Here is a 25,496-nt window from a genome sequence, read left to right as displayed (position 1 = left end):
ATTACCTGATCAAGCTGATCCTTTCTGCCAACTTCTCTGTGTGTTCTTGAGTGGGAGGGACATTTTCTACGAATGCAATTCCATACAGCAGAAAGTTCTGCAGAAAGTTCTTCAATCCCTCATTGGTTTCTAAGAAGCTTTGGAAATCTACAGATGGAACTTGGGCTCGCTGATAGATTTCAGCATTCCATAAGATTCTAGGTTGGATGACCTTTTGTTTCTGCCCTTCATAGCTGTTTCTCACCAGCCAATCCAAATCATATTTAGTCACATGACCATCTGGCCCTTTAAAGGGAAAAATAAAAGGTATTAAAATAATAGTTATAATTATTGCCAATAATTTACTGGTTAAGAATGTTATTTTTAGCAACCAATTACCCAGTGCTATATTGTTTATGAAATGAAATTAAAATGAGTGCCTAGGATATTCCTGAAACAGAAATATTTGCAGGTTGAGTAGTATGAACTAATAAATGAACGAATGAACAAATAAATCTCACCAACTAGAAGGGACTAAATGAATTGGGGCAGTTTGACCTAAATGACATCAATATAACATGATAAAGTGATTTCATAAATGACTGCCCACAGTGCCAAAAAAAAAAAACAAAAGGCAAAAAAAAAAAATCCTCCCTCCAAAATGCTTTAGGAAATCTTCAGGATAAGCAAAGAATATAGCAAGGGGAGTGAAAAGCTTTGCTGGCATCTTATCTCTTCTTTCACTTCTTTTTATTTCTCTGTCTCTGTTTTGGCTTCCTACTCCTTGACAATAAAAGTACCATAAGGAATTTGTAAAGCATAAAAAAGTGTGAGGAAATTTTTTAATTATTTTTTTATTATGTTCAGTTAGCCACTGTATAGTATATCATTAGTTTTTGATGTAGTGCTCAGTGGTTCGTTAGTTACATATAACACCCAGTGCTCCTCACAACACGTCCCCTCCTTAGTAAGACTTATTTATTTATTTTAGAAAGAGAAAGAGAGAGTGCACAAGTGGGGGGAGGGGCCAAGCGTGGAGCCTGACATGGGGCTTGATCTCACCACCATGAGATCATGACCTGAGTCAAAATCAAGAGTCCAATGCTTAACCAAATGAGCCACCTAGGCACCCCAGTATGAGGAAATTTTTAAAAATCACTTATATTTACCATTCTACCAGACAGATGAAACCCTTATTAATAGCTTGGCATCATTCCTTCCACTTTTTTCCATGCATTCTTTTACTTTATATAATATATATATATATACATATATATATATATATATATGTTTGTACCCTGCCTTTGTCACTTAATATTTTAAGAGTCATTATATCATTAAAAAGTTAAATCTTCACTTATGATTGTTTGTTTTGTTTCTTAAATTCACAGACTCTTAACTATAGAGAACACACTGATGGTTATCAGAAGGGAGGTGAGTGGGGGATGGGTGAAAGAAGGGATGGGTATTAAGGAGGGCACTTGTGATGAGCACCAGGTGTTGTATGCAAGTGTTAAATCACTAAATTCTGTACCAGAATCTAATATTACACTATGTTAACCAACTGGAATTTAAATTAAAACTTAAAAAAATTAAATCTTCATAAAAATTAATTCTTATAATTTGCAGAATATGGACTACCAAGATTTATCTAACCAGTCTGTTCTGGGGCATGTAGTCTTACTTTTTTTAAATTTCCTTATTATTTAATAGTGATCATCCTTGTCTATATTTCTTTTCTTTTTTTCAAAGATTTATTTATTTATTTTAGAGAGAGAGAGCATGCAAGTGGGGGGAGGGACAGAGGGAGAGAAAGAATCTCGAGCAGATTCTGTGGTCAGCACAGAGCCCCATGTAGGGCTTGATCTCACAATCCTGAGATCACAACATGAGCTGAAATCAAGAGTCGGATGCTTAATGGACTGAGCTACCCAGGTGCCCCTCTTTTCTTTTTTTTTTTCTTTAAGATTTATTTTTTAGGAGAGAGAGCCCAGCAGGGAGGGGCAGAGGGAGAGGGAGAAAGCATCCAAAGCAGACTCTGCACTTAGTGTGAAGCCAGGCGTGGGGCTCGATCTCACAACCCTGATATCATGACCTGAACCAAAACCAAAAGCCAGATGCTCAACTGACCAAGCCATCCAGGTGCCCCACTTGCCTATATTTTTGGTAATTTTCTTAAAATAGAAACACAGAAGATGGGATTGTTAAATCCAAAGATATAAACTTTTAAGAGTCTTGATGCATTTAACTAAATTACTTTTTTAGAAAGTCTACCAATTTTCATTCTCTCCAACAATATATGTGTGCCAATCAAAACTGAGTATTCTTATTTTTTAAATATATTTTTTCCAATTTGGTAAGTAAAACTTCTCTTATTGTAATAATTTTAATTTATTCACTTACTAATAAGCTAATAACATTTGTTAGACATTTATATTTGTTAGACATGTTTTTCATTTTTATTATTTTGTTTCAAGTTTTTATTTAAATTCCAGTTAGTTAACATATAGTGTAATATTAGGTTCAGGTGGAGGATTTAGTGATTCATCACTCATATATCACACCCAGTGCTCATCACAAGTGCCCTCCTTAATCCCCATCACCTATTTAATCCATCTCCCCACCACTTCCACTCCAGCAATCCTCAGTTTGTACTCTATAGTTAAGAGTCTGTTTTATAGTTTGTCTCTCTCTCTGTTTTCCCCCTTCCCCTATGTTCATATGTTTTGTTTCTTAAATTCCACATATGAGTGAAATCATGTAATTATCTTTCTCTGACAGACTTATTTCACTTAGCATGATATACTTTAGCTCTATTCATGTTGTTGCAAAGGGCAAGATTTCATTCTTTTTGATGGCTGAGTAATATTCCATTGTGTATATATACCACATCTTCTTTATCCATTCATCTATCCATGGACATTTGGCTCTTTCCGTAGTTTGGCTATTATTGATAATGCTGCTATAAACATTGGGGTGCACGTGCCCCTTCAGATCACTATGGTTGTATCCTTTGGGTAAATACCTAGTAGTGCAATTGCTGGGCCGTAGGATACTTCTATTTTTAACTTTTTGAGGAACCTCCATACTGTTTTCCAGAGTGGCTGCACCAGTTTGCATTTCCACCAACAGTGTAGGAGGGTTCCCCTTTCTCCGCATCCTTGCCAACATCTGTTGTTTTCTGTGTTGTTGATTTTAGCCATTCTGACAGGTGTGAGGTGATATCTCACTGTAGTTTTGATTTGGATTTCCCTAATAATCAGTGACGTTGAGCATTTTTCACGTGTCTATTAGCCATTGTATAGACATATGTTTTTTAAATGCAAGGATTACCAAACTATGGCCCATGGGCCAAATCTGCCTGGCAGTTGTCTTTGTGACACCTACTTTAGAACACATGATACCCACTTGGTTACTTATTGTCTATGTCTGCTTTCACCCTACTACTGAAGAACTGAATAGTTGAACAGTTGTGACAGGGACTGTACAGCCAGCAAAACCTGAAAATCTTTACTACCTGGCCCTCTACAGAATATTTGCTGACTCATGCTTTAATGATCTGCCTGTTCACTACTTTTTCACATTTTTTCTACTGAAATACTAGTGCTTTTTTTTTAACAAACTGGCAATAACACCTTATATATTAATGGCTTTTAGTCTTTGTCATACATTTTTCAAATATTTTGCCAAGTCAGTTATTTTTTAATAAACTTTTCTATGGCATGTGTTTTTTTACTGTAGAGAAATCAGTAGTCAAATGTATTGATTGTAAATATTTTTTCCTCCAATGCTTTTTTAACTTTTATTTTGAAATAATTATACATTCACAAGAAATTGCAAAGAAATGCATTTATTCCATAAATAAACCCAGTCGTTGCAGGATACAAAATTAATATACAGAAATCTGTTGTGTATCTATACACTAATAACGAAGTAGCAGAAAGAAAAATGAAGAAAACAATGCATTTATAACTGAACCAAAAAGAATGAAATACCTAGGCATAAATTTAACCAAGGAGATTAAAGACCTAGACCCTGAAAATTATAAGACATTCATGAAAGAAATTGAAGACAACACAAAAAAATGGAAAGAAATCCAATACTCATGGATTAGAAGAATTAATATTGTTAAAATGTTCATACTACCCAAACCAATCTACAGATTCAATGCAATCTCTATCAAAATACCAACAGCATTTTTCACAGATCTAGAGCAAATAATCCTAAAATTTGTATGAAACCACAAAAGACCCTGAATAGCCACCACAATCCTGAGAAAGAAGAGCAAAGCTGGAGGTATCACCATCCCAGATTTCAAGAGATACTACAGTGTTGTAGTAATGAAAATGATGTGGTACTGGCACAAAAACAGATACTAGATCAATGGAACAGAATCGAGAACCCAGAAATGGACCCTCGACTCTATGGTCAACTAATCTTTGATAAAGCAGGAAAGACTATCCAATGGGAAAAAGTCTCTTCAACAAATGGTGTTGGGAAAACTGGACAGATACATGCAAAAGAATGAAACTGGGCTACTTTCTTATACCCTACACAAATAAACTCAGAATGGATGAAAGACCTAAATGTGAGACCTGAAACCATAAAAATCCTAGAAGAGAACAGAGGCAGTAACTTCTTTGACATCAGCTGTAGCAACTTCTTTCTAGATATGTCTCCTGAGGCAAGGGAAACAAAAGTAAAAATAAACTATTGGGAGTACATCAAAATAAAAAGCTTCTGCACAACAAAGGAAACCATCAATAAAACAAAAAGGCAACCCAGTGAATAGGAGAAGATATCTGCAAATGATATATATAATAAAGGGTTAATATCCAAAATATATTAATAACTTGCACAACTCAGCATGGAAAAAAACCAAATAATCTGATTAAAAATGGGCGGAGAACCCAAATAAACATTTTTCCCCAAAGAAGACATCCAGATGGCCAACAGACATATGAAAAGATGCTCAACATCAGTCATTATCAGGGAAATGCAAATCAAAACCACAATGAGGTATCACCTTACATGTGAGAATGGCTAGTATCAGAAAGACAAGAAATAACAAGTTGCTGAGGATGTGGAGAAAAGGGATCACTTATGTACTGTGGGTGGGAATGTTAATTTGTGCAGCCACTGTGGAAAACAGTATGAAGGTTCCTCAAAAAATAAAAATAGAAATACCATACAATCCAATAATTCCACTATTGGGTATTTACCCAAAGAAAACACTAATTTGAAAAGATATATGCACCCCTATGTTTGCTGCAGCTTTACAATAGCCAAGATATGGAAGCAACCCAAGTGACCATAGATAGATGAATGGATAAAGAAGATGTGGTATGTACACACAATGGAATATTACTCAGCCATAAAAAAGAATGAGATCTTGCCATGTGCTACAACATGGATGGGCCTAGAAGGTATCTGTTAAGTGAAATAAATCAGACAGAAAAACATATACCACATGATTTCACTTATATGTGGAATCTAAAAAACAAAACAAATGAACAAACAAAAAACCAGAATCTTAAATAAGAGAGCAAACTGGTGGCTTCTGGGGGGGGGGGAAGAGGGACATAATAGGTGAAGAGGATTAAGAGGTACAAGTTTCCAGTTATAAAATTAAGTCACAGAGATGAAAGGTATCATATAGGGAATATATAGTCAGTAACATTGTAATAACATTGTATGGTCATAGACGGTGACTACACTTATCATTGTGAGCACTGAGTAATGTATAGAATCGTCAAATCAATGTTATACACCTGAAACTAATAAAATACTGTATGTTAATTATACCTCAATAAAAAAAAACAGAATCCCCTATTTTGGAATGGGGCAAACCAGTTTTTGCAAAATAATTGTTCTTTAGAATAGCACCCCAACCAAGACCAAGTCTCTTGTGTACTCACAAGTGAAAAAGAGTGTGGTCTCATCCAGACGAATGGTCTTTGGCTTGATGCATAAATCCACACTGGCAGTATCCAGGCTGCGCTGGTGAGTCTTAGAGTTGTAGCAAGATGCTGAGCGGCAGTGGTCTCGAAGCCAGACATAATCAAAGCGCATCACGGTGTTAGCATATTGCAGTTCTAGGGAAAAGCATTCTTTTATATTATTTATTATATTATTTTACATTATTTATTTTATAAAAATAAATATTTATTTAGGAAAATTTAAAAACTATCAGTAGTCAGAAAACTTCCTTCAAAAAGTCTTCTACCAAGAAATAAGCAAGAGCACTAAGGGGAACACTAGCCCCCTACCAAATACAAAACATACTGTAGAACTTTACGATTAAAACAATATGATGCTGGGATAGGAATAGCAGATAAAACCACAAAAGAATATAAAATGTCCAAAAATATACCTAAATGTGTATAGAAATTTGGTATCTAATAAACTGACAGCTATAATCACTGGGGAAAATATGAATTTTAAAATAAATGGTGTTGGGACAACTAGATAGCCATTTGGAAAAAAGATAAAATTGGGTCAATACCTCATATTGCCACCAGGTCTCCAAGAAAAACTCAAAACAGATCAGAGTTCTAAATTTGGAAAATGAAGCCACTGAAATATTTTATTTATTTTTTAAAATATGTTGATGATTCTATTTTTTTATTTTTTTTTAAATTTTTTATTATGTTCAGTTAGCCACCATGTAGTACATTCTTAGTTTTTGATGTAGTGTTCAATAATTCATTAGTTGCATGTAACACCAAGTGCTCATCACAACACATACCCTCCTTAATACCCATCACGGGGCTAACCCATCCCCCCCAACCCCTTCCCCTCCGAAACCCTCAGTTTGCCAGAGTCCAGAGTCTCTCATGGTTTGTCTCCCCCTTTGATTCCCCCCCCTTCAGTTTTCCCTCCCTTCCCCTGTGGTGCTCCATGCTATTCCTTATGTTCCACATATGAGTGAAACCAGTATTTTATTTTATTTATTTTAATTTTTAAAAATTTTTAAAATTTTATTATGTTATGTTAGTCACCATACGATACATCATTAATTTTTGATGTCGTGATCCACAATCCACTGTTTTCATATTAACACCCAGTGCTCCATGCAGTACGTGCCCTCCTTAATATTTTAAAAGGAAACACAGGTAGATAGAGGATATAAAGGAGGTACTTGTACTGTTCTTGCAACTTCTATTAGTTTGAAGTTATACCAAAATAAAAAGTTAACAAAAAAATCAAAGACTTTCCTATATACCAGGTTATTCATTTAGAAAAAGTAAATAAAAATGAGATCAAATTTATAAGAGGAACAAAAGCTATAATGTGTCTGGGAATAAACAAAAATGTGGAAGACTACTATGGAGAAATCTATAAAACTAATCTTGAAGGGCGTGAAGGAAATGTGAATGGAGAAATGTGCTCAAACATGGGCAGATTCAATAATGAAAAGATACAAATTCTCCCACAAATTAATACATGAAATTCCATGTACTTTCAATCCAAATTCCCATGGAAATTTTCATGTACTGGACAGGCTAATTCTAAAATTCCTATTCAGAATTAATAAACTTATAATTTTGAAAAAAAGAGGAAGAAAGGCATGGGGGGAACTGTGTTACCAAACATAAAAAAAAACCATATTATATATAAAGCTACAGCCATTTAAAAAGTAAGATGAACAGATCAAAGGAACAGAATGGAGTTCCAAAACAGCCCCAAGTATACATGGAAATATGTGTATGTTAAAGGTGGCATTTTATTTTTTTTTTTATTTATTTTTTTTTTTAAAGGTTTTTTTTTTTTTTTTTTTTTTATTTGACAGAGAGAAAGACAGCCAGAGAGGGAACACAAGCAGGGGGAGTGGGAGAGGGAGAAGCAGGCTTCCCGCTGAGCAGGGAGCCCGATGTGGGGCTCGATCCCAGGACTCTGGGATCACGACCTGAGCCGAAGGCAGACGCTTAACGACTGAGCCACCCAGGCGCCCCAAAGGTGGCATTTTATAACAGTAAAGACAGATTACTCAATTACTAGTTTTGGAACAATGAATATTTGGAAAATTTGACTCTGGATTCGTATCATCCAAAACAGTAAATTACTGATAGATTAAAATATAAAAAATAAAAACAGACACATAGATCAATGAGATCAATGGAACAGAATAGAAAACCCAGAAATGGACCCACATCTGTATGGTCAATTACTCTTCAACAAAGCAGGAAAGAATATCCAATGAAAAAAGACAGTCTCTTCAACAAATGGTGTTGGGAAAACTGGACAAAAACATGCAGAAGAATAAAACTGGACCACTTTCCTACACCATACACAAAAATAAACTCAAAATGGATGAAAGACCTAAATGTGAGACCTGAAACCATAAAAATCCTAGAAGAAAGCACAGGAGTAACCTCTCTGACATCGGCCATAGCAACTTTTTCCCAGATATGTCTCCTGAGGCAAGAGAAATAAAAGCAAAAATAAATTATTGGGACTAATCAAAATAAAAAAGTTTCTGCACAGTGAAGGGAACAAGTAACAAAACTAAGAGGCAACCTACAGAATGGGAGGAGAGATTTGCAAATGATATAGCCTATAAAGGGTTAATATCCAAAATATATAAAGATCTTATATAACTCAACACCCAAAAAACAAATAATCCAGTTAAGAAATGGACAGAAGACATGAATAGACATTTCTCCAAAGAAGACATACAGATGGCTAACAAACACATGAAAAGATGCTCAGCATCGCTCAGCATCAGGGAAATACAAATCAAAACTATAATGAGATATCACCTCACACCTGTCAGAATAGCTAAAATTAACAACACAGAAAACATCAGATGTTGGTGAGGATGCGGAAAAAGGGGAACCTCTTGCACTGTTGATGGGAATGCAAACTGGTGCAGCCACTCTGGAAAACAGTATGGAGTGTCCTCAAAATTTACAAATAGAACTACCCTATGATCCAGCAATTGCACTACTAGGTATTTACCCCAAGAATACAAAAAGACTAACTCGAAGGAATACATGCACCCCAATGTTTACAACAACATTATTTACAATAGCCAAATTATGGAAAGTGCCCAAATGTCCATGCACTGATGAATGGTTTAAGAAGATATGGTGTACATATATAAAATGGAACATTACTCAGCTATCAAAAAGAATGAAATCTTGCCATTTGCAACCATGTGGATGGAGCTAGACTATATCATGCTAAGTGAAGGAAGTCAGTCACAGAAAGACAAATACCACATGATTTCACTCACATGTGGAATTTAAGAAACAAAACAGATGAACATAAGGGAAAGGGAAAAAAAGACAGGAGTAATGCATAAGAGACTCTCAATGATAGAAAACAAACAGGGTTGATGGAGGGAGTTGGGTAGGGGATGGGATAGATTGGTAATGGGTATTAAGGAGGGCTCTTGTGATGAGCACTGGGTGTTCTATGTAAGTGATGAATCATTAAATTCTACTCTTGAAACTAACATTAGACTATATGTTAACTAAAATTTAAATAAAAACTTGAAATATTAAAATAAATAAAATATAAAACTATTACACATTGGGGCACCTGGGTGGCTCAGTCAGTTAAGCATCTGCCTTAGGCTTAGGTCATGATCTCAGGGTCCTGGGACTGAGCCCTGTGTCAGGCTCCCTGCTCAGTGGGGAGTCTGCTTCTCCCTCTGCCCATCCCCCACTCATGTTTTCTCTCTCTCAAATAAATAAAATCTTAAAAAAACCCTATTACACACACATTGACAACACTGACATAGGAATGGACATTTTAATATGACACAAAAGGCACAAAAGATAAATTTGTTTATATGAAAATAAAAACCTGTTTTGCAAACAATATAAAAAACCAAAGTTAAGTGACAAGTTCTTGAGCTACCTAGGATCCATGGAATAATATGTAAAGTTGTGTTTGTGTGTGTGTGAGTAGCCCTACATTTTTCCATGGAGAGGATCCATAGCTTTCAACAGAATTCCTGTGGGATTCATAATCTAAAAATATTGAGAACCCTGCCCTTGGAGTAACAGAAGTGATTAACTTCATTCAGATTGGTTATTACACTGAACTAATCCAGGATTTGACAAACAGCCTGTGGGTCAAATAGAGCCCATGGCATGTTTTTGTATAGCTTGCAAGATAAGAATGATTTTTACATTTTAAAAATGTTATAAAACAAAAACAAAACAAAAGAACACCATGAAACAAATTCTGCATGACCCATAAAGCCTAAAATATTTACTATCTGGCCCTGAAGGAGTCATATGTAACTCTTCTTTCCATGACTGAGTTCATTCTTGCCTTTGCACTTGCCATTTCCCTCCTTGAAATTATAAGCTCCCCTAATTAAATGACAATTTTTTCTTTCAAAGTCTAGCTAAAAATTCATTTATTCAAGGAAGCTTCCTTGAACAACCCTATATTTTCTTTGAAATTAAGTATTTGGTAGGTAACAACTTAATTTGCATTTGCATATGGCATAAGGTATTCATGTTTCTTGTATTTATTTACTATTTTATGCTTCTTGGATACCACATCTTACATCTTGGTTCTCTAGAAGTTCTCAGCTATAAATAAACAAATATTTATTAACTAGGCCAAAATGCAAAATACAGAAAAGAAACTTGGGATTCATCTTGACTCATCTTATAATCTATGTTTAATCAGTCACCAAGGTTTGCTGATTTCACTTCCTAAATCTTTCTAAAATCTATATGACCTCTCCATTTCCACTCCTTTCTCCTGCCACATTCAGGAAATCTCCATCTTTAACAGTGGTCTCTATAAAGAGACTTTTTTCTATTAATATGATGATTTTATTTTTTTAAACTTTTATTTAAATTCTAGTTAGTGGGATGCCTGGGTGGCTCAGTTGGTTAAGCATCTACCTTCGACTCAGGTCATGATCCCAGGGTCTGGGATTGAGACCCGTGTTGGGTTCCCTGCTCGGCGGGAAGCCTGCTTCTCCCTCTCCCATTCCCCTTGCTTGTGTTCCCTCTCTCGCCGTCTCTCTCTCTGTCAAATAAATAAATAAATAAATAATCTTTAAAAAAAATTCTACTTAGCTAACATATAGTGTAATATTGGTTTCAGGAGTAGAATTTAGTGATTCATCACTTACATAGAACACCCAGTGTTCATCACAACAAGAGCCCTCCCTAATACCCATCACTCATCTAGCCCATCCCCCCCACTCACCTCCCTCCATCGGCCCTCAGTTTGTTTTCTATCGTTAAGAGTCTCTCATGCGCTGCTCCCCTCTCTTTTTTTCCCTTTCCCTATGTTCATCTGTTTTGTTTCTTAAATTCCACATATGAGTGAAATCATATGGTCTTTGTCTTTCTCTGACAGACTTCGTTCACTTAGCATAAACCAATCTAGCTCCATCCACGTGGTTGCAAATGACAAGATTTCACTCTTTATGATGGCTGAGTAATATTCCACTGTGTGTGTGTGTGTGTGTGTGTGCATGCGCGCACCACCTCTTCTTTATCCATTTATCAATTGATGGATGTTTGGGCTCTTTCCATAATTTGGCTATTGTTGATATTGCCACTATAAACACCAGGGTGCATGTGCCCTTTTAAATCAGTATTTTTATATCCTTTGGGTAAATACCTAATAGTGCAATTGCTGCGTCATAGGGTAGTTCTGTTTTTAACTTTTTGAGGAACCTCCATACTGTTTTCCAGAGTGCCTGCACCAGCTTGCATTCCCACCAACAGTGCAAGAGGGTTCCCCTTTCTCTGCATCCTCACCAATATCTGTTGTTTCCTGAGTTGTTAATTTCAGCCATTCTGACTGGTGTGAGGTGGTATCTCATTGCTTTTGATTTGCATTTCCCTAATGATGAGTGATGTTGAGCATCTTTTCATGTGTCTGTTGGTCATCTGGATGTCTTCTTTGGAAAAATGTCTATTCATGTCTTCTGCCCCTTTCTTAACTGGATTATTTGTTTTTTGGGTGTTGAGTTGTAACCAAAATATATAAAGAGATTTTTTAAATCAGAGTCGTGAGGGCACCTGGATGGCTCAGTTGGTTGGGCGACTGCCTTGAGCTCAGGTCATGATCCTGGAGTCCTGGGATCGAGTCCTACATCAGGCTCCCTGCTCAGCAGGGAGTCTGCTTCTCCCTCTGACCTTCCCCCCTCTCATGTGCTTTCTCTCTCAAATAAATAAATAAATAATCTTTAAAAAATAAATAAAATCAGAGTTGTGAAATCAGATTGTATTTTGGAAAGAGTGCTCTAGATTTTGGACCACCAGCAGGGCAAGACAATGCTGTAGTATACTGGTAGGATAGTTGTCTCCTTGCTCCTCTAAAGCTCATGCTGTCCTATATAACTCTACCCCTCTTCATTACTCTAAACAAATATCTGGTGTGCCACTCTATTTTTAAATAAATAAATAAAGATCAGTTTACCATCATCCCTCCCCCATCAGTATTCTTAGCAATGTCATCAACATTAATTGCAATACCTTTATAATTTTCATCTTGAACATCCTATAATACCCCTTCTTCCCTTTTCAGTTCAATTATTTGTGCACTCCTCACTCCAATAATCCTTCACCCACACAAAGAGCTCTAATCCATTGACCACAACCTCCTTTTTGTTATCCATCATCTTGTCTCCTTTAATGTCTTCATTTCTCTCCTTATGGGGACCAGCTTCCATGGTCCATCATTTTAATCTGTTCCTTGCAAACACCCTTAACTCCATTGCCCCTCTCTCTCCCTCTGCCATACTTCCCTGAAAAAGCCCCACTCCTAATAAACCCAAGTCCCCACTTCATCTGTGCCTGCAGCCAAGCAGCTGAACATTGCTACAGAAAATCTTTTAAACTGCAATGGCCATTCTCATTTTAAAATCATCACCAAAAATCTCAAATGAGTACTCACCACTGCCAAACATTCTTTGCATAATTTCCTGGTAAAATCACTCACTCACTTTCCAAGATTATTTCACACTGTCTCCTATCTCCTCAAACTGCTAGCACTGCCTCTCCCTTCCCATTTTCAACTGGTGACCTTGCTTACTCCTTCAAAGAGAATATGGAAGCAATTAGAAGAGAATCTCCAGGGGCACCTGGGTGGCTCAGTTGGTTAGGTTTCCACCTTTGGCTCAGGTCATGATCTCAGGGTCCTGGGATGGAGTCCCTCATCGGGCTCTCTGCTCAGCAGGGAGTCGGCTTCTCCCTCTGCCCCTCCCCCCTGCTCATGCGCTCTCTCTCGCTCTCTCTCAAATAAATAAATAAAATCTTTAAAAAAAAGAATCTCCGCATCTACTCACTTACTTGCATCTGTGCCCATATATTCTACCTTCCTTCCTGTTACTATGGTTGAAATATCTGTGCATTTAACCAAGGCCAACACTTCCATTTATGAATTAGATCCTATCTCTTCTCTCCTACACAGGTAAGATACTTCTGAAATTGCCCCATCTTCTTCTTTTGCTTTGTCAAAATTTCCCTCCCTACTGGATCATTCTCATCAGCAAACATGTTGTAATTCACCTCCATCTTAAAACAATGTTCTCCTTCACTCTACGTATCTCTCCCATTACCACCCCACCTCATTTATATTCCCTTTCATAGTGAAACTTATGGCTTCATATTTCTACTACCTTCTCCAATTTCCTCTTAATAAACTTGTTTTAAGTTTTAGAATGGTTTTAAATTTATAGAAAAGTTGCAAATACAAAGAGTTTCCATATGGCCCTCACCCAGTTTCCCCTATTATTATATTAGTATGGTAAATTTGTCCCAACTAATGAATAACTATCAACACATAATTTATTAACAAAATACCATACTTTATATGAATTTTATTAGTTTTCCCCTAATGTCCTTTTTCTATTCCAGAATTCTATCTAGGACTCACATTACATTTAGTCATCAAGTCTCCTTAGGCTTCTCTGGGCTGTGACTTTCCTTGTTTTTGATGGCCTTGATACTTTTGAGAGTTACTGGTCAGGCATTTTGTAAGAGTGTTACTCAATTTGGGTTTGTATGATGAAAATTTTTCTCATGGTTAAAGTGGGATTATAGTATAACCTATAGGATAGATTTTTGGAAGAATGGTTACAGAAGTAAAGTGCCCTTCTCAGCATATCATATCAATGGTACATGCTATTAATAGGACTTATTACTGATGATATTAACCTTTAATACCTGGCCAAGGTAGAGTTTGCCAGGTTTCCCTACTTAAAGTTATTCCCTCTACTTCCATTTTCTATTCTTTGGCAGCAATCACTAAATGCAACCTACATGCTAGGACTGGGGGAGTTAAGATCCACCTCCATAGTGGGGGCGGGGGAAATATCTACATAAACTATTTGGAATTCTCCTGTATGGGGGATTTGTCTCTACTCTCCCCATTTATTCAACCATTTATTTATATCAACATGGACTCACGGATATTTATTTTATATTTTGGGTTATAATCCAATACTATATTATTTATTTTCTTGCTCAAATTGTTCCAGCTTTGGTCATTGGCAACTCTTTTACTTGGCTCCTGTGTCTCTTTAACATTGTCTCATTTTTTTTTTTAGCACTTCCTTACTTTCTGGCACTTCAAGATTCTACAGGCTCATCTTGTACTTTCCCTGACCCAGCTCTAGAATAAGTCATTTCTCCCAGGAGCCCTTGGTTCCTTTTACTGGAGAATAGTATTACAAATCAAGATCTGGTCACTGAATGAACTCACTGCTACTGGACTGTCACTGCTTCTAGGCATTTGCAGTGGACAGAACTAGGAAATATACTAACCCATGTGAAAAAACAGATCTACAATTATTTCTGTATGTATTCATCTGTATCTATATTAAGCTAAACATGAGTTCATATTGATGTCTCCAACTCTAATCCAGAACCACATGATTCATTCTAGCCTTCGCCCTAAGCTTATTTGTAACCACACATACTCTCTGATGGTGAGAAACCTGGCTCCCACTATCTTATGTGTTCAATCCCAGTATACATACACAGCAGTTTTAGAATTATAAATCTGTATTCATATAAGAAACAACTTTAAAAACTAGAGTATAGTATTTATGTATAGTTCCTTTTGTCTTCAGCCTTATGGTTTCCAGTCAAAACATTGTTTTCCAATGCTATGTATGCCAGCATTTTTCCCTCCATTCCCTTCAATAGTTACATATTTGTAATACAGTTGGATTCCTGTATCACAGGCTGCATTCCATCCTCAGATCTGACCTCCTGGTTGATTTTTAAAAATTTGTATACATTTAAATCTATATACTTTTTGCTATAAAGTTCTATCTTTTTTTCCCCAAATGCAGTTATTGTTACTACATTGCCATACAGATTACATCTACCATCCTAAAAAAAATCCTGTTAGAGATTGGTTCTACCACACTATAAAAATCCGTGTTACACTATCTCCTCCCAAACCCCTGGCAACCACTGATTTGTTTTCTGTCCCTATAGTTTTGCCTTTAACAGAATGTTATATGAATGAAATCATATAGTATGTAGCTTTTTTTTTAAGATTTTATTTATTTATTTGACAGAGAGAGACAGCGAGAGAGGGAACACAAGCAGGGGGAGTGGGAGAGGGAGAAGCAGACTTCCCGCCGAGCAGGAAGCCCGATGCGGGGCTCGATCCCAGGACTCTGGACCTGAGCCAAAGGCAGACGTTTAACCGACTGAGCCACCTAGGCGCCCCTAGTATGCAGCTTTTGATGGCTAGGCTTCTTTCACTTAGCAAAATGCATTTAAGATTCATGCCGTTGTGTGAATTAATAGCTCATTCCTTTTTATTGCTGAATAGTATTCCATTGTATGGTTATACTACAGTTTATTAATTAACCTTCTGAAGGATATTTTGGCAGCTTCCCACTTTTGACAAGTATAAATAAAGCTGTTATTCATGTGTGGGTTTTTGCTGGACGTAGTTTATAAATCAGTTAGGTAAATACCTAGGAGTGCAACTTCCGGTAAGTCTGTTTAATTTTATAAGAAACTTCCAAACTGTCTTCTGGCATAGTTGTACTATTTTTGCATTATCACCAGCAACGCAAAGGAGTTTCTGTTGCTCTGCATCCTTGCAGGAATTTAGTATTGTCAGTTTTTTGGGAGGATTTTAGTCATTCCAATAGGTGTGTATGATATCTCATTTTGGCTTTAATTTGCATTTACCTAATGAAAATGATGTTGAGCGTCTTTTCACATGCTTATTTGCCATACTCATATTCTCTTTAATGAAGTGTCTGCTCAGATCTTTCCATTCTTTTAAAAACTGGGTTGCTTTCTTATTTTTAGAGAGACGGAGGGAGGGAGGGAGAAAAGAGAGAGAATGGGGGGGTAAGGGCAGAAGGAGAGGGAGAGAGAGAATCCCAAGCAGGCTCTATGCTCAGCATGGAGCCCAATGTGGGGCTCAATCTCATGACCCTGAGATCACGACCTAAGCTGAAATCAAGAGCCAGACTCTCAACAAACTGAGCCACCCAGGCGCCCCTTGTTTTCTTAAGTTTTAAGAGGTCTTTATATATTCTGCATACAAGTCTTTACTCAGATATGTGGCTTGCAAAAATTTCCTCCAAGTCTGTGCCTTTTCTTTTCATTCTCTTAACAGTACCTGTCACAGAGAAAATGTTTTGAATTTTGGTAGTCCAATTTATCATTTTTTCCTTTATGGATTATGCTTTTAAAGTTGTATCTAAGAATTTTTTGCTTAATCAAAGGTAACAAACACTTTGTCCTGTTTTCTTACACAACTTTTACAGTTTTGCATTTTACATAGACCTATAATCAACTTCAAATTAATAGTTACACAGAGTATGAGGTGTCAATGTTTCATTTTGGTTTGTTTTGTTTTTTTGCATATGGATATCCAATTGTTCCGTATCACTTTTTGAAAAATCCTGAGAAGAACTGACTTTGAATTTTTGTCAAAAATCAGTTGACTATATTTGTATGAGTCTATTTCTGGGCTCTCAATTTTGTTCCACTAATCTATGTGTCTATCCTTTTGCCAGCACCACACTGTTTTGATTACTGTAGCTTTACAGTAAGTCCTAAAATCAGGTAGCTCAAGTCCTTTGACTTTTTATTCAGGATTGTATTGGCTAGGCTTGGTACCTCTGCTTTTCCATATACATTTTATCTTTATTTTATTTTTTATTTTTTTTAAAGATTTTATTTATTTATTTGAGAGAGAGAGAGAGGGAGTATGCATGAGTGGCGGTGGGGCAGAGGGAGAGGGAGAAGCAGGCTCCCCGCTGAGCAGGGAGCTCAACGTGGGGTTCGATTCCAGGACTCTGAGATCATGAACTGAGCCGAAGGCAGGCACTTAACTGACTGAGCCACCCAGGTGCCCCAACCACATACATTTTAGAATCAGTTTGTTGATATCTACAAAAAAGCTTGCTGGGATTTTGAGTGGGATTGCATTGAATCTATGGATCATACTGAGAATTCACATTTTAACAATACTGAGTGTTCTAATCCATGATCATGGAATGTCTTTCCAATTATTTAGTTCTTTGATTTCTTCCATTAGTGTTTTACAGTTTTCTGTAAAATAATTCTAAAATATTTAACTACTTAACCTAAGTACTTATTTTTTGGTGTTATTATAAATGGTATTGCTTTATTAATTTCAAATTCCAGCTGTTAGTTGTTGTTATATAGGAAAGCAAATGACTTTTGTATATTAACCTTGTATTATGCAACTTCATTAAACCTACTTTCATGAGTTTTTGTAGATCCTTTGGGGATTTCTATATAATCATATCATTTATGAAAAAAGTTTTATTTCTTCCTTTCTAATCTGCATGTCTTTATTTTTCTTGCTTTATTGCACTAGTTAGGATTTCCAAAACAATGTTGAACACAAGTGGTGAGAAAGGGAGATCCTTGTTTTATTCCTGATCTTAGGGAGAAAGCATTTGGTCTCTTGACATTAAGTATGATGCTTATTGTATATTTTTCATATACGTCCTTTATTAGGTTAATAAAGTCCCCTTCTATTCCCAATTTTTTTAGCTTTTATAATGGGTATTGAATTTTGCTAAATTTGTTTTTCTGAACCTAATGAGATGATCATATGGCATTTCTTAGTCTATTCATATGGTGGATTGCACTGATTTTTTTTAATGTTGAAAAAGCCTTGTATTCCTGGGATGAACCTTATTGGGTCTGGATGTATTATCCTTTTTACACATTGTTTGATTCAATTTGTTAATATTCTGGCAAGGATTTTTGTGTTTATGTTCATGAAATACTGGTCTATAGTTTTCCTTTCTTTTACTGTTTTTGTCTAAATTTGGTATTAGGGTAATGATGACCTCAAAAAATAAGTTGGGAAGTGTCCCTTATTATTTGATTTTATGGAAGAGAATGTATAGAATTGGTAATATTTCTTTCTTAAATGTTTGGTAGAATTCATGAGTGAAACCATCTTGGCTAGGTGTTTTCTTTTTTAAAAAAATTTTTTTACTAGTATTTCTTTAGTAGCTTTGGGACTATTCACATTATTTACTTTTTCTTGAGTAAATTTTGGGAGTTTGTGTCTGTCTTAGTCTGCTCAGGCTGCCATAACAAAATGCCATAGGCTGGGTGGCTTAAACAATGGAAATTTATTTTCTCACAGTTCTGGAGGCTAGAAGTCCAAGAATAAGGCAGCAGCCAATTCAGTTCCCGGTGAAAGCTCTTTTCCTGGTTTGTAGATGGCCACCTTCTTACTATGTCCTCATTAGAGAAAGAGGTTTGGGGGTGGGGAGCTATCACTGGAAAATACCACTACTCTTCCCCTTTTATAAGGACACCAGTTCATTTGGGTCAGGGCTCTACCCTCATGACCTCATTTAATCACCTCCTTACAGACCCTATCTCCAATACAGTAGTATGGGGGGGCAGGGCTAGGGCATCAACATGAATTTGGGGGGAACAATTCAGTCTATAGTAGCATATTTGTAGGAATTGGTCCATTTTGTCTAAATTATCAAATTTATGGGCATAAAGTTGTTTCTGGTATTCCTCTTATTGTCCTTTTCGTATCTGTAGGATCAGTGATAAAATTCTTGACATTGGTAATTTGTCTCTTTTCCCTTCCTTTCTAGGTTAGCCTGGCTAGAGGCTTATCAATTTTATTGATATTTCTAAATAAACAGCTTTGGGTTTATTGATATTCTTGTTTTTTTTCTCCCCATTTTCAATATCATGGATTTCTGCTCTAATATTTACTATTTCCTTCCTTTTGCTTGCTCTTCTTTATCTAATTTCCTAATGTAGAAGTACAGGTTATTGATTTTAGACCTTATTCTTTTCTAATAAATGCATTTATTGCTACATATTTCCCTCCAACCACTGCTTTAGCTGCTTACTGTAAATTTTGATAAGCTGTATATTCATTTTCATTTAGTTAAAAATATTTTTAACTTTGAAACTTTATACCTATACATTTTTTGGAAGTGTATAGCTTAATTTCCAAATATTGGAGACTTTTCTATCTTTCTGTTATCGATTTCTAGTTGATTCCATTGTGATCAGAGTACATACTTTATGTTTTAGATTCTTTTAAGTTTGTTAAGCTTTTTTTTTTTTTAACGGCCCAGAATGTGGTCTATCTTGGTGGATGTTTCATTTACATTTCAGAACAATGTGTACTTCACTTCTGCTGGATGGACTGTTCTATACATGTCAAGTAAGTCAAGTTCGTTGATAGTGCTGTTCAGGTTATTTATATCCTTACTGATTTTCTGCCTGTTTAATCTATCAATAACTGAGAGGGAGGTTTTAAAGTCTCCAAGGACAATTGTGGGTTTTTTATTTCTACTTTTATCTCTATCAGTTTTTGCTTTATGTAATTTGATGGTCTGTTCTTAGGTGCTATATTTTTAGGATTGTCACATGTTCCCTTAAAGAACTGACCCCTTTATCACTTTGTCATGTGCCTCTTTATCCCTAATAATCTTCCTTGTTCTGAAGACTGCTTTGTCTGAAATACAGCTATTACTGGTCTGATTATTATTTGCATGGTGTTTCTTTCTCCACCCCCTGATACTGTCCCACAGTTTCTGAATACTGTATGTGTTTTTGTTTTCTGTCTATCTCTCTCTCTTGCATTTCAGTTTGGGTAATTCCTATTGACCTATCCTTTACATTTACTGATTCTATCCTTGAATGTGTCAAGTCTACTGATAAGCCCATTAAAGTCATTCTACAAATCTGTTACCATGATTATGATTTAAAAAAATTCTTTCTTATAATTTCATCACTCTCCTGACATTACCCATCTGGTCTTTCATTTTGTCTACCTTCTCCATTAGAGTCCTTAACATATTAATCATAGCTATTTTAATTTCCTGACCAGTATTTTCCACACCTGTGTCACATGTGAGTCTAGTTCTGATGGTGCTTTGTCTCTTCAAATTGTTATTTGTTGCTTTTTAACATGCTTTGTAATTTTGTTATTGTTGAAAGGCACACATGTTGTATAAAGCAGTAGACACTGAGGTTAACAGGACTTTAGGGTGAGTATTTATACCAATCTGGCCAAGAGATGGGTTATGTCTGATGTGTGTTGTCTCTATGGGTACCAAAGGCATTAAATTCCTCTAGTGACCTTGTTTTTGTCTCCCCTGTTGGCCTTCCTTGGCCCTTCTCTTTGTGCTGCACTTCAGAAACAGTCTGTCTCTTGCAGCTCTCCCAGCTGTAATGCACTGTTATTTTAACTGGAGGCTTATTAGCTGGTTATAATGTATGGGGGAGAAGGGCATTATCTAATATTTGGATTAAGTCTCAGTCTTTGGAGTGAACAATGGGCCTATGTCTTTGAAGTGTAGCCTTCACAATTGTTTTTGTCCCTTTCCAGGGTTATGGGTTGAACTGTATTCCCCAAAAAGATGTTGAAGTCCTAATCTCTAGTACCTATGTATGAGACTTTATTTGGAAATAAGGTCTTTGAAGATAATCAAGATAAGATGAAGTCATACTGAACTAGAGTGGGCCCTAAATCCAACAACTGGTATCCTTATAAGGAAAGATATGTTTGAAGACACAGAGGAGACACAGGGAAGAAGCCATGTCATGACAGGCAGAGAGTGGATGATGTTGCCACAAGTCAAGGAACACCAAGGATTGTCAGCAACCACCAGAATCTAGAAGAGGCAAGAAAGAGCCTTTGGAGGGAGCATATCCCTGCCAATGCCTTTATTTCAGACTTCTAGCTTCCAGAACTGTGAAAAAACAAATTTCTGTTGTTTTAAGCCAACTAGTTTATGGTAATTGGTTATAGCAGTGTTAGGAAACTAATACACAGGGGTAAAGCTTTTCTCCCCCTCTGCTACCTAATACTTTACCTGGCTGTTATCATTCCCAGTCTATGCCTTTGAAACCCACTTCCCTATATACTGAGGCTTTCTTTTATTTCTTTTTTTCCCCTTATATGAGACAGGGAGACAGAGTGGGACTGGAGTAGAGCAATGTTCCCTTCCCCTTGCTGGGATGAAATTATACTGTTGCCTTAATATTATTTTTGTCTTTCTTGCAACCTATAGGATAATCTTGGAAATAAACAGCTAGAGGTCCTCAAAACTCCACAGAAAGTATTTTCAGTCCACATAAGAAGTAACTGATATTGTATAATAATGTAAATATACTTACCACCTGAACTGTACACTTAAGAAATGGGTAAGATGGGGCACCTGGGTGGCTCAGTTGGTTAAGTGGCCGACTCTTAATTTCAGCTCAGGTCATGAACTCAGAGTCCTGGGATACAGCCCTGCCTCAGGCTCCGTGCTCACCAGGGAGTCTGCTTGAGGATTCTCTCTCTCCCTCTCCCTCTGCCCCTCCCCTCACTCTCTCTCAAATAAATAAATCTTTTAAAAATGGGTAAGATGTTAAATTTCATTTATGTGGGAATATATATAATGGAATATTACTCAGCCATGAAAAAGAACGAAATCTTGCCATTTGCAATGACGTGGATGGAGCTAGAGAGTATTATGCTAAGCGAAATAAGTCGAAGACAAATACCTTATGATTTCAGTCATATGTGGATTTTAAGAAAGAAAACAAATGAGCAAATGGGAAAAAAAGAAACAGAGAAGCAAACCAAGAAACAGACTCTTAACTATAGAGAAGACACTGATGGTTACCAGAGGGGAGGTAGCTGGGGGGATGGGTGAGCTAGGGGATAGGGATTAAACAGGACACTTGAGAAGAGCACTGGGTGTTGTATGGAAGTGTTGAATCACTATATTGTACAGCAGAATCTAATACTACACTATACGTTAACTAACTGGAATGAAAATAAAAACTTAAAAAAGTAAAGTATCTGTCTCCACATATCTTACCAAAATGATCTTCATGTTGCTGCCAAGCGCAATTCAGAGACTCGGAGGCTGTATGGTGCCAATGGATGGCTAATGGAAATAAGCTTTTGAAGTTGAGCTGTTGGAAGGCCCAACATGTGACTCCTCTCCTCAGCAGGTTCTGGAGCCTGCTTTGTAGGTGGGACAACCTGTGGCACCACATCCTAGAATGTTTGACAAGAAGAAGAGAGAGTTAGCAACAGTATTAAAGAACTTTTATGAGGTTGCAGGAATAATACTACAGATGTAACTATATGAAAGAATAGATTTAATTATCTCAACTACAGAGGATTAAACAAAGGAAAAATTCTGAAAAACTGAGCATAAGTGGTCCATAACCATTACTTCCATTTTCTCACCAGCTCCTCTTACTTTATGCCTTGTAATCTTGCTTCTATCATACTATTTAACTGAAGTGGTTCTTTAAAAATTCATTAATTTTAACTTTCCAACCACATATAAGAATTGCTTTTCAGATCTCATCCTTCCGGGCCTCTCCACTTGTGACACTATTAATCACCCTCACATGACTTCTTGAAACTTTTTTTTTTCACTGATTATGTGTGATTGTGAACAAGTTACTTAAACTCTCAGTGACTCTGGTTTCCCATTTTGTAACATGAGGATAATAATAATACTTATTTCATGGGTTTAGTATGAAGAGTAAAGTACTTAGAACTGTGTCTGTCCCACAGTAAGCCCTATATATGTCAGCTGCTATTATTCTCATTATTATAATATTTAATGTTAGGGATAACATATATCTGTTGGTAAAAGTACCTTGATAAACCTGCTTACAGTTGGTGACTCCCTCAGTGTTATGGTTTCAGGCAGATTAATTTAAAAACTTCATTTGCATAATACCTTTAAAAGAATTAATTTGTCCTGTGGGAAAAGAGGGAGAAAGCCATGCACCTGCAGAAAAGCTGTACAATGCTTGATGTGAACCTTCTCAATAACTCCTTAAGGTCACTAAACCCATAAAATGCTTATTTTCAGTGCATATGTGCATGTGTGTGTGTGGTGTAAGCTGATGAAGGGACTGAATTTCAGGCCGATGTGGGATGACATCAATCATATACACAAAGGCCATAGCTAGAGATGTAAGAGAATATGCTGATGACTTGGGGAGGGTTCCAAAATAACAGGCTAGGAAATCAAGAGCTAAAGTCAAATTTATTGAGATTTTATGGGTGCAGGCAAGGAGCAGAGCATAGAGAGGGCTCTGCTGATATCTGGGTTACATTTATGTTTTCTATTGTCTCATTTCCAAACCTCCTACCTATAGGTATCATCTAAGACAGAGGCTGGCAAATTATGGCCCATGCCTATTTTTATATAGCCTACAAGCTAAGAATGGATTTTACATTTTTAAAGGGTTGTAAACAAAACCAAAAAGAATATGAAGCCAAGACCATATGTGGCCTGCAAAATCTACTATATTTGCTATTTGGTCCTTTAAAGTATAATTTTTCCAACCCCTGGTCTAATGCTCAATTTTTAATCAAATACTCTTCTCCCTTTACATTGGATTACTCCCCCCCAAAAACACTCTTAAGCAAGCACATTTATTCATTTCTTCATTATCTCACCAAACAAATACTCCTGAGCATGTGTATAACAGGTACTTTCTTAAGTACTGGAAAAATAAACATAAATAAGTCTGCAATCCCAGCCACCACTCAAAAAGCTCACAGTCTAGTGGAGAAGAAAGACAAAGGGTGATAGCTACTACTACTTACGATATTTGTAAACACAGAGTACAGTGAAAAAGTGCAAAGGAGAAAGCAGTTAACTATGCCTGGTAAAACTGGGAGGACTCCACATGATCTACGTTATTTGTAGAAGTGTTTCATTGTTTTGTATTTACTTACAAAATAAAAGTTGCTCATGTGTAAAAAGAAAAAAAGGAAAGAAAAATCAAAACAACACAGAAATATATAAAATAAAAAGTGAAAGCCTCCTTTCCTCAATATTTGTCATTCCCATTCCTTCAAGAAACCTCATCAACAATAAACCGTTTGGAGGATCAACTTCCAGATCACACACAGTTGAAATCTCCAACCTTCTATACACACATACAAAAATGCATTTTTGCATTTGATAGTTTTCAGATCACTTGGGTAAATATTTAATAGTGTTACTAATGGGTCACATGCTAAATCTATATTTAACATTATAAGAAACTCTGAAACTATCATCCAAAGTAGTTGGACTATTCTGCATTCCACCAGCAATGAATCAGAACTCCTATTCTCTGCATCTTTGCTATAACTTGGTATTGTCAGTTTTTAAAATTTAGCCATTCTAAAAGTTGTGCATGATATCTCATTATTTTAATTTGCATTTCTCTAATTATATATGATGTTGTACATCTTTTCATAGTCTGAATTGCCATCTGTATCTTCTTTAGCTAAGTATCTGTTCAGATCTTTCGCCCACTAAACATTTTTTTTAATTAAGATTTTATTTCTTTAGAGAAGTCTTATTCACAGCAAAATTGAGGGAAAGATAGAGATTTCTCATATAACCCCTTTCCCCACACATGCTTATTAACATCCCCCCTCAGAGTGCTACATTTGTTACAGCTGATGAACCTATATTTACACATCTTTATCACCCAAAGTCCACAGTTTACATTAGGGTTCCCTCTTGGTATTCTACATTCTATGGGTTTGGACAAATGTATAATGACACATATCCATCATTATAGGATTATACAGCATATTTTCACGTTTTGACTGCCATAAAAATCCTCCCTGCGATGAATTTTGATATACAATATTTCCATTCTTCAGTTAGGTTAAAATATTTTCTAATTTACATTGTGATTTTTAAAATTTGACCTACAGGTTATTTAAAAGTCTACTACATATTTTAGGGCGATTTTCTAGTTTTCTCATTATTATTTTCTAACTTTATTTCACTGTGGCCAAACAAAAACAAACAAAAAACCAGTATAACTGTTAAGTGTTCAAGGTTTTTGAGACTTGCTTTATGGCTCAGGATATCATCTATTTTTCTGTGTGCATAAAAAGGATATTACAAAATACATCTCTGTCTAGTAAAGATTCCTACACTTTTGAGTATTTCTCTACTAACTGACTTTAGAGCCTGAGATTCCATATTAGTTCAATCTTTGAAGTTAGGCAACACAGGGCTCCTGTTCCCATGTAATCTGGCTACTTGT

General features: G+C 36.2%; 1 protein-coding gene across 2 annotated transcripts in view; it reads right to left on the bottom strand.

Moving 5' to 3' along the window:
- The window catches only part of TMLHE (trimethyllysine hydroxylase, epsilon), a 129,449-nt gene that overhangs the window by 82,306 nt on the left and 21,647 nt on the right, over positions 1-25,496 (bottom strand). For both annotated transcript variants that reach the window (XM_032398725.1, XM_032398726.1), the window contains exons 2-4: positions 22,289-22,470; positions 5,898-6,074; positions 6-285 (exon numbers count right to left, since the gene is read on the bottom strand). In XM_032398725.1, the coding sequence (XP_032254616.1) occupies positions 6-285; positions 5,898-6,074; positions 22,289-22,469 (638 nt within the window). In that variant the 5' untranslated portion in view covers position 22,470. The remainder of the gene's footprint in view (positions 1-5; positions 286-5,897; positions 6,075-22,288; positions 22,471-25,496) is intronic.

Source organism: Phoca vitulina, unplaced genomic scaffold (assembly GCF_004348235.1).
Source record: "Phoca vitulina isolate PV1807 unplaced genomic scaffold, GSC_HSeal_1.0 scaffold119, whole genome shotgun sequence".
Lineage (NCBI taxonomy): Eukaryota > Metazoa > Chordata > Mammalia > Carnivora > Phocidae > Phoca > Phoca vitulina.
Note: the sequence above shows the minus strand (reverse complement) of the source record. Positions and strands in the feature narration are given on the sequence as shown.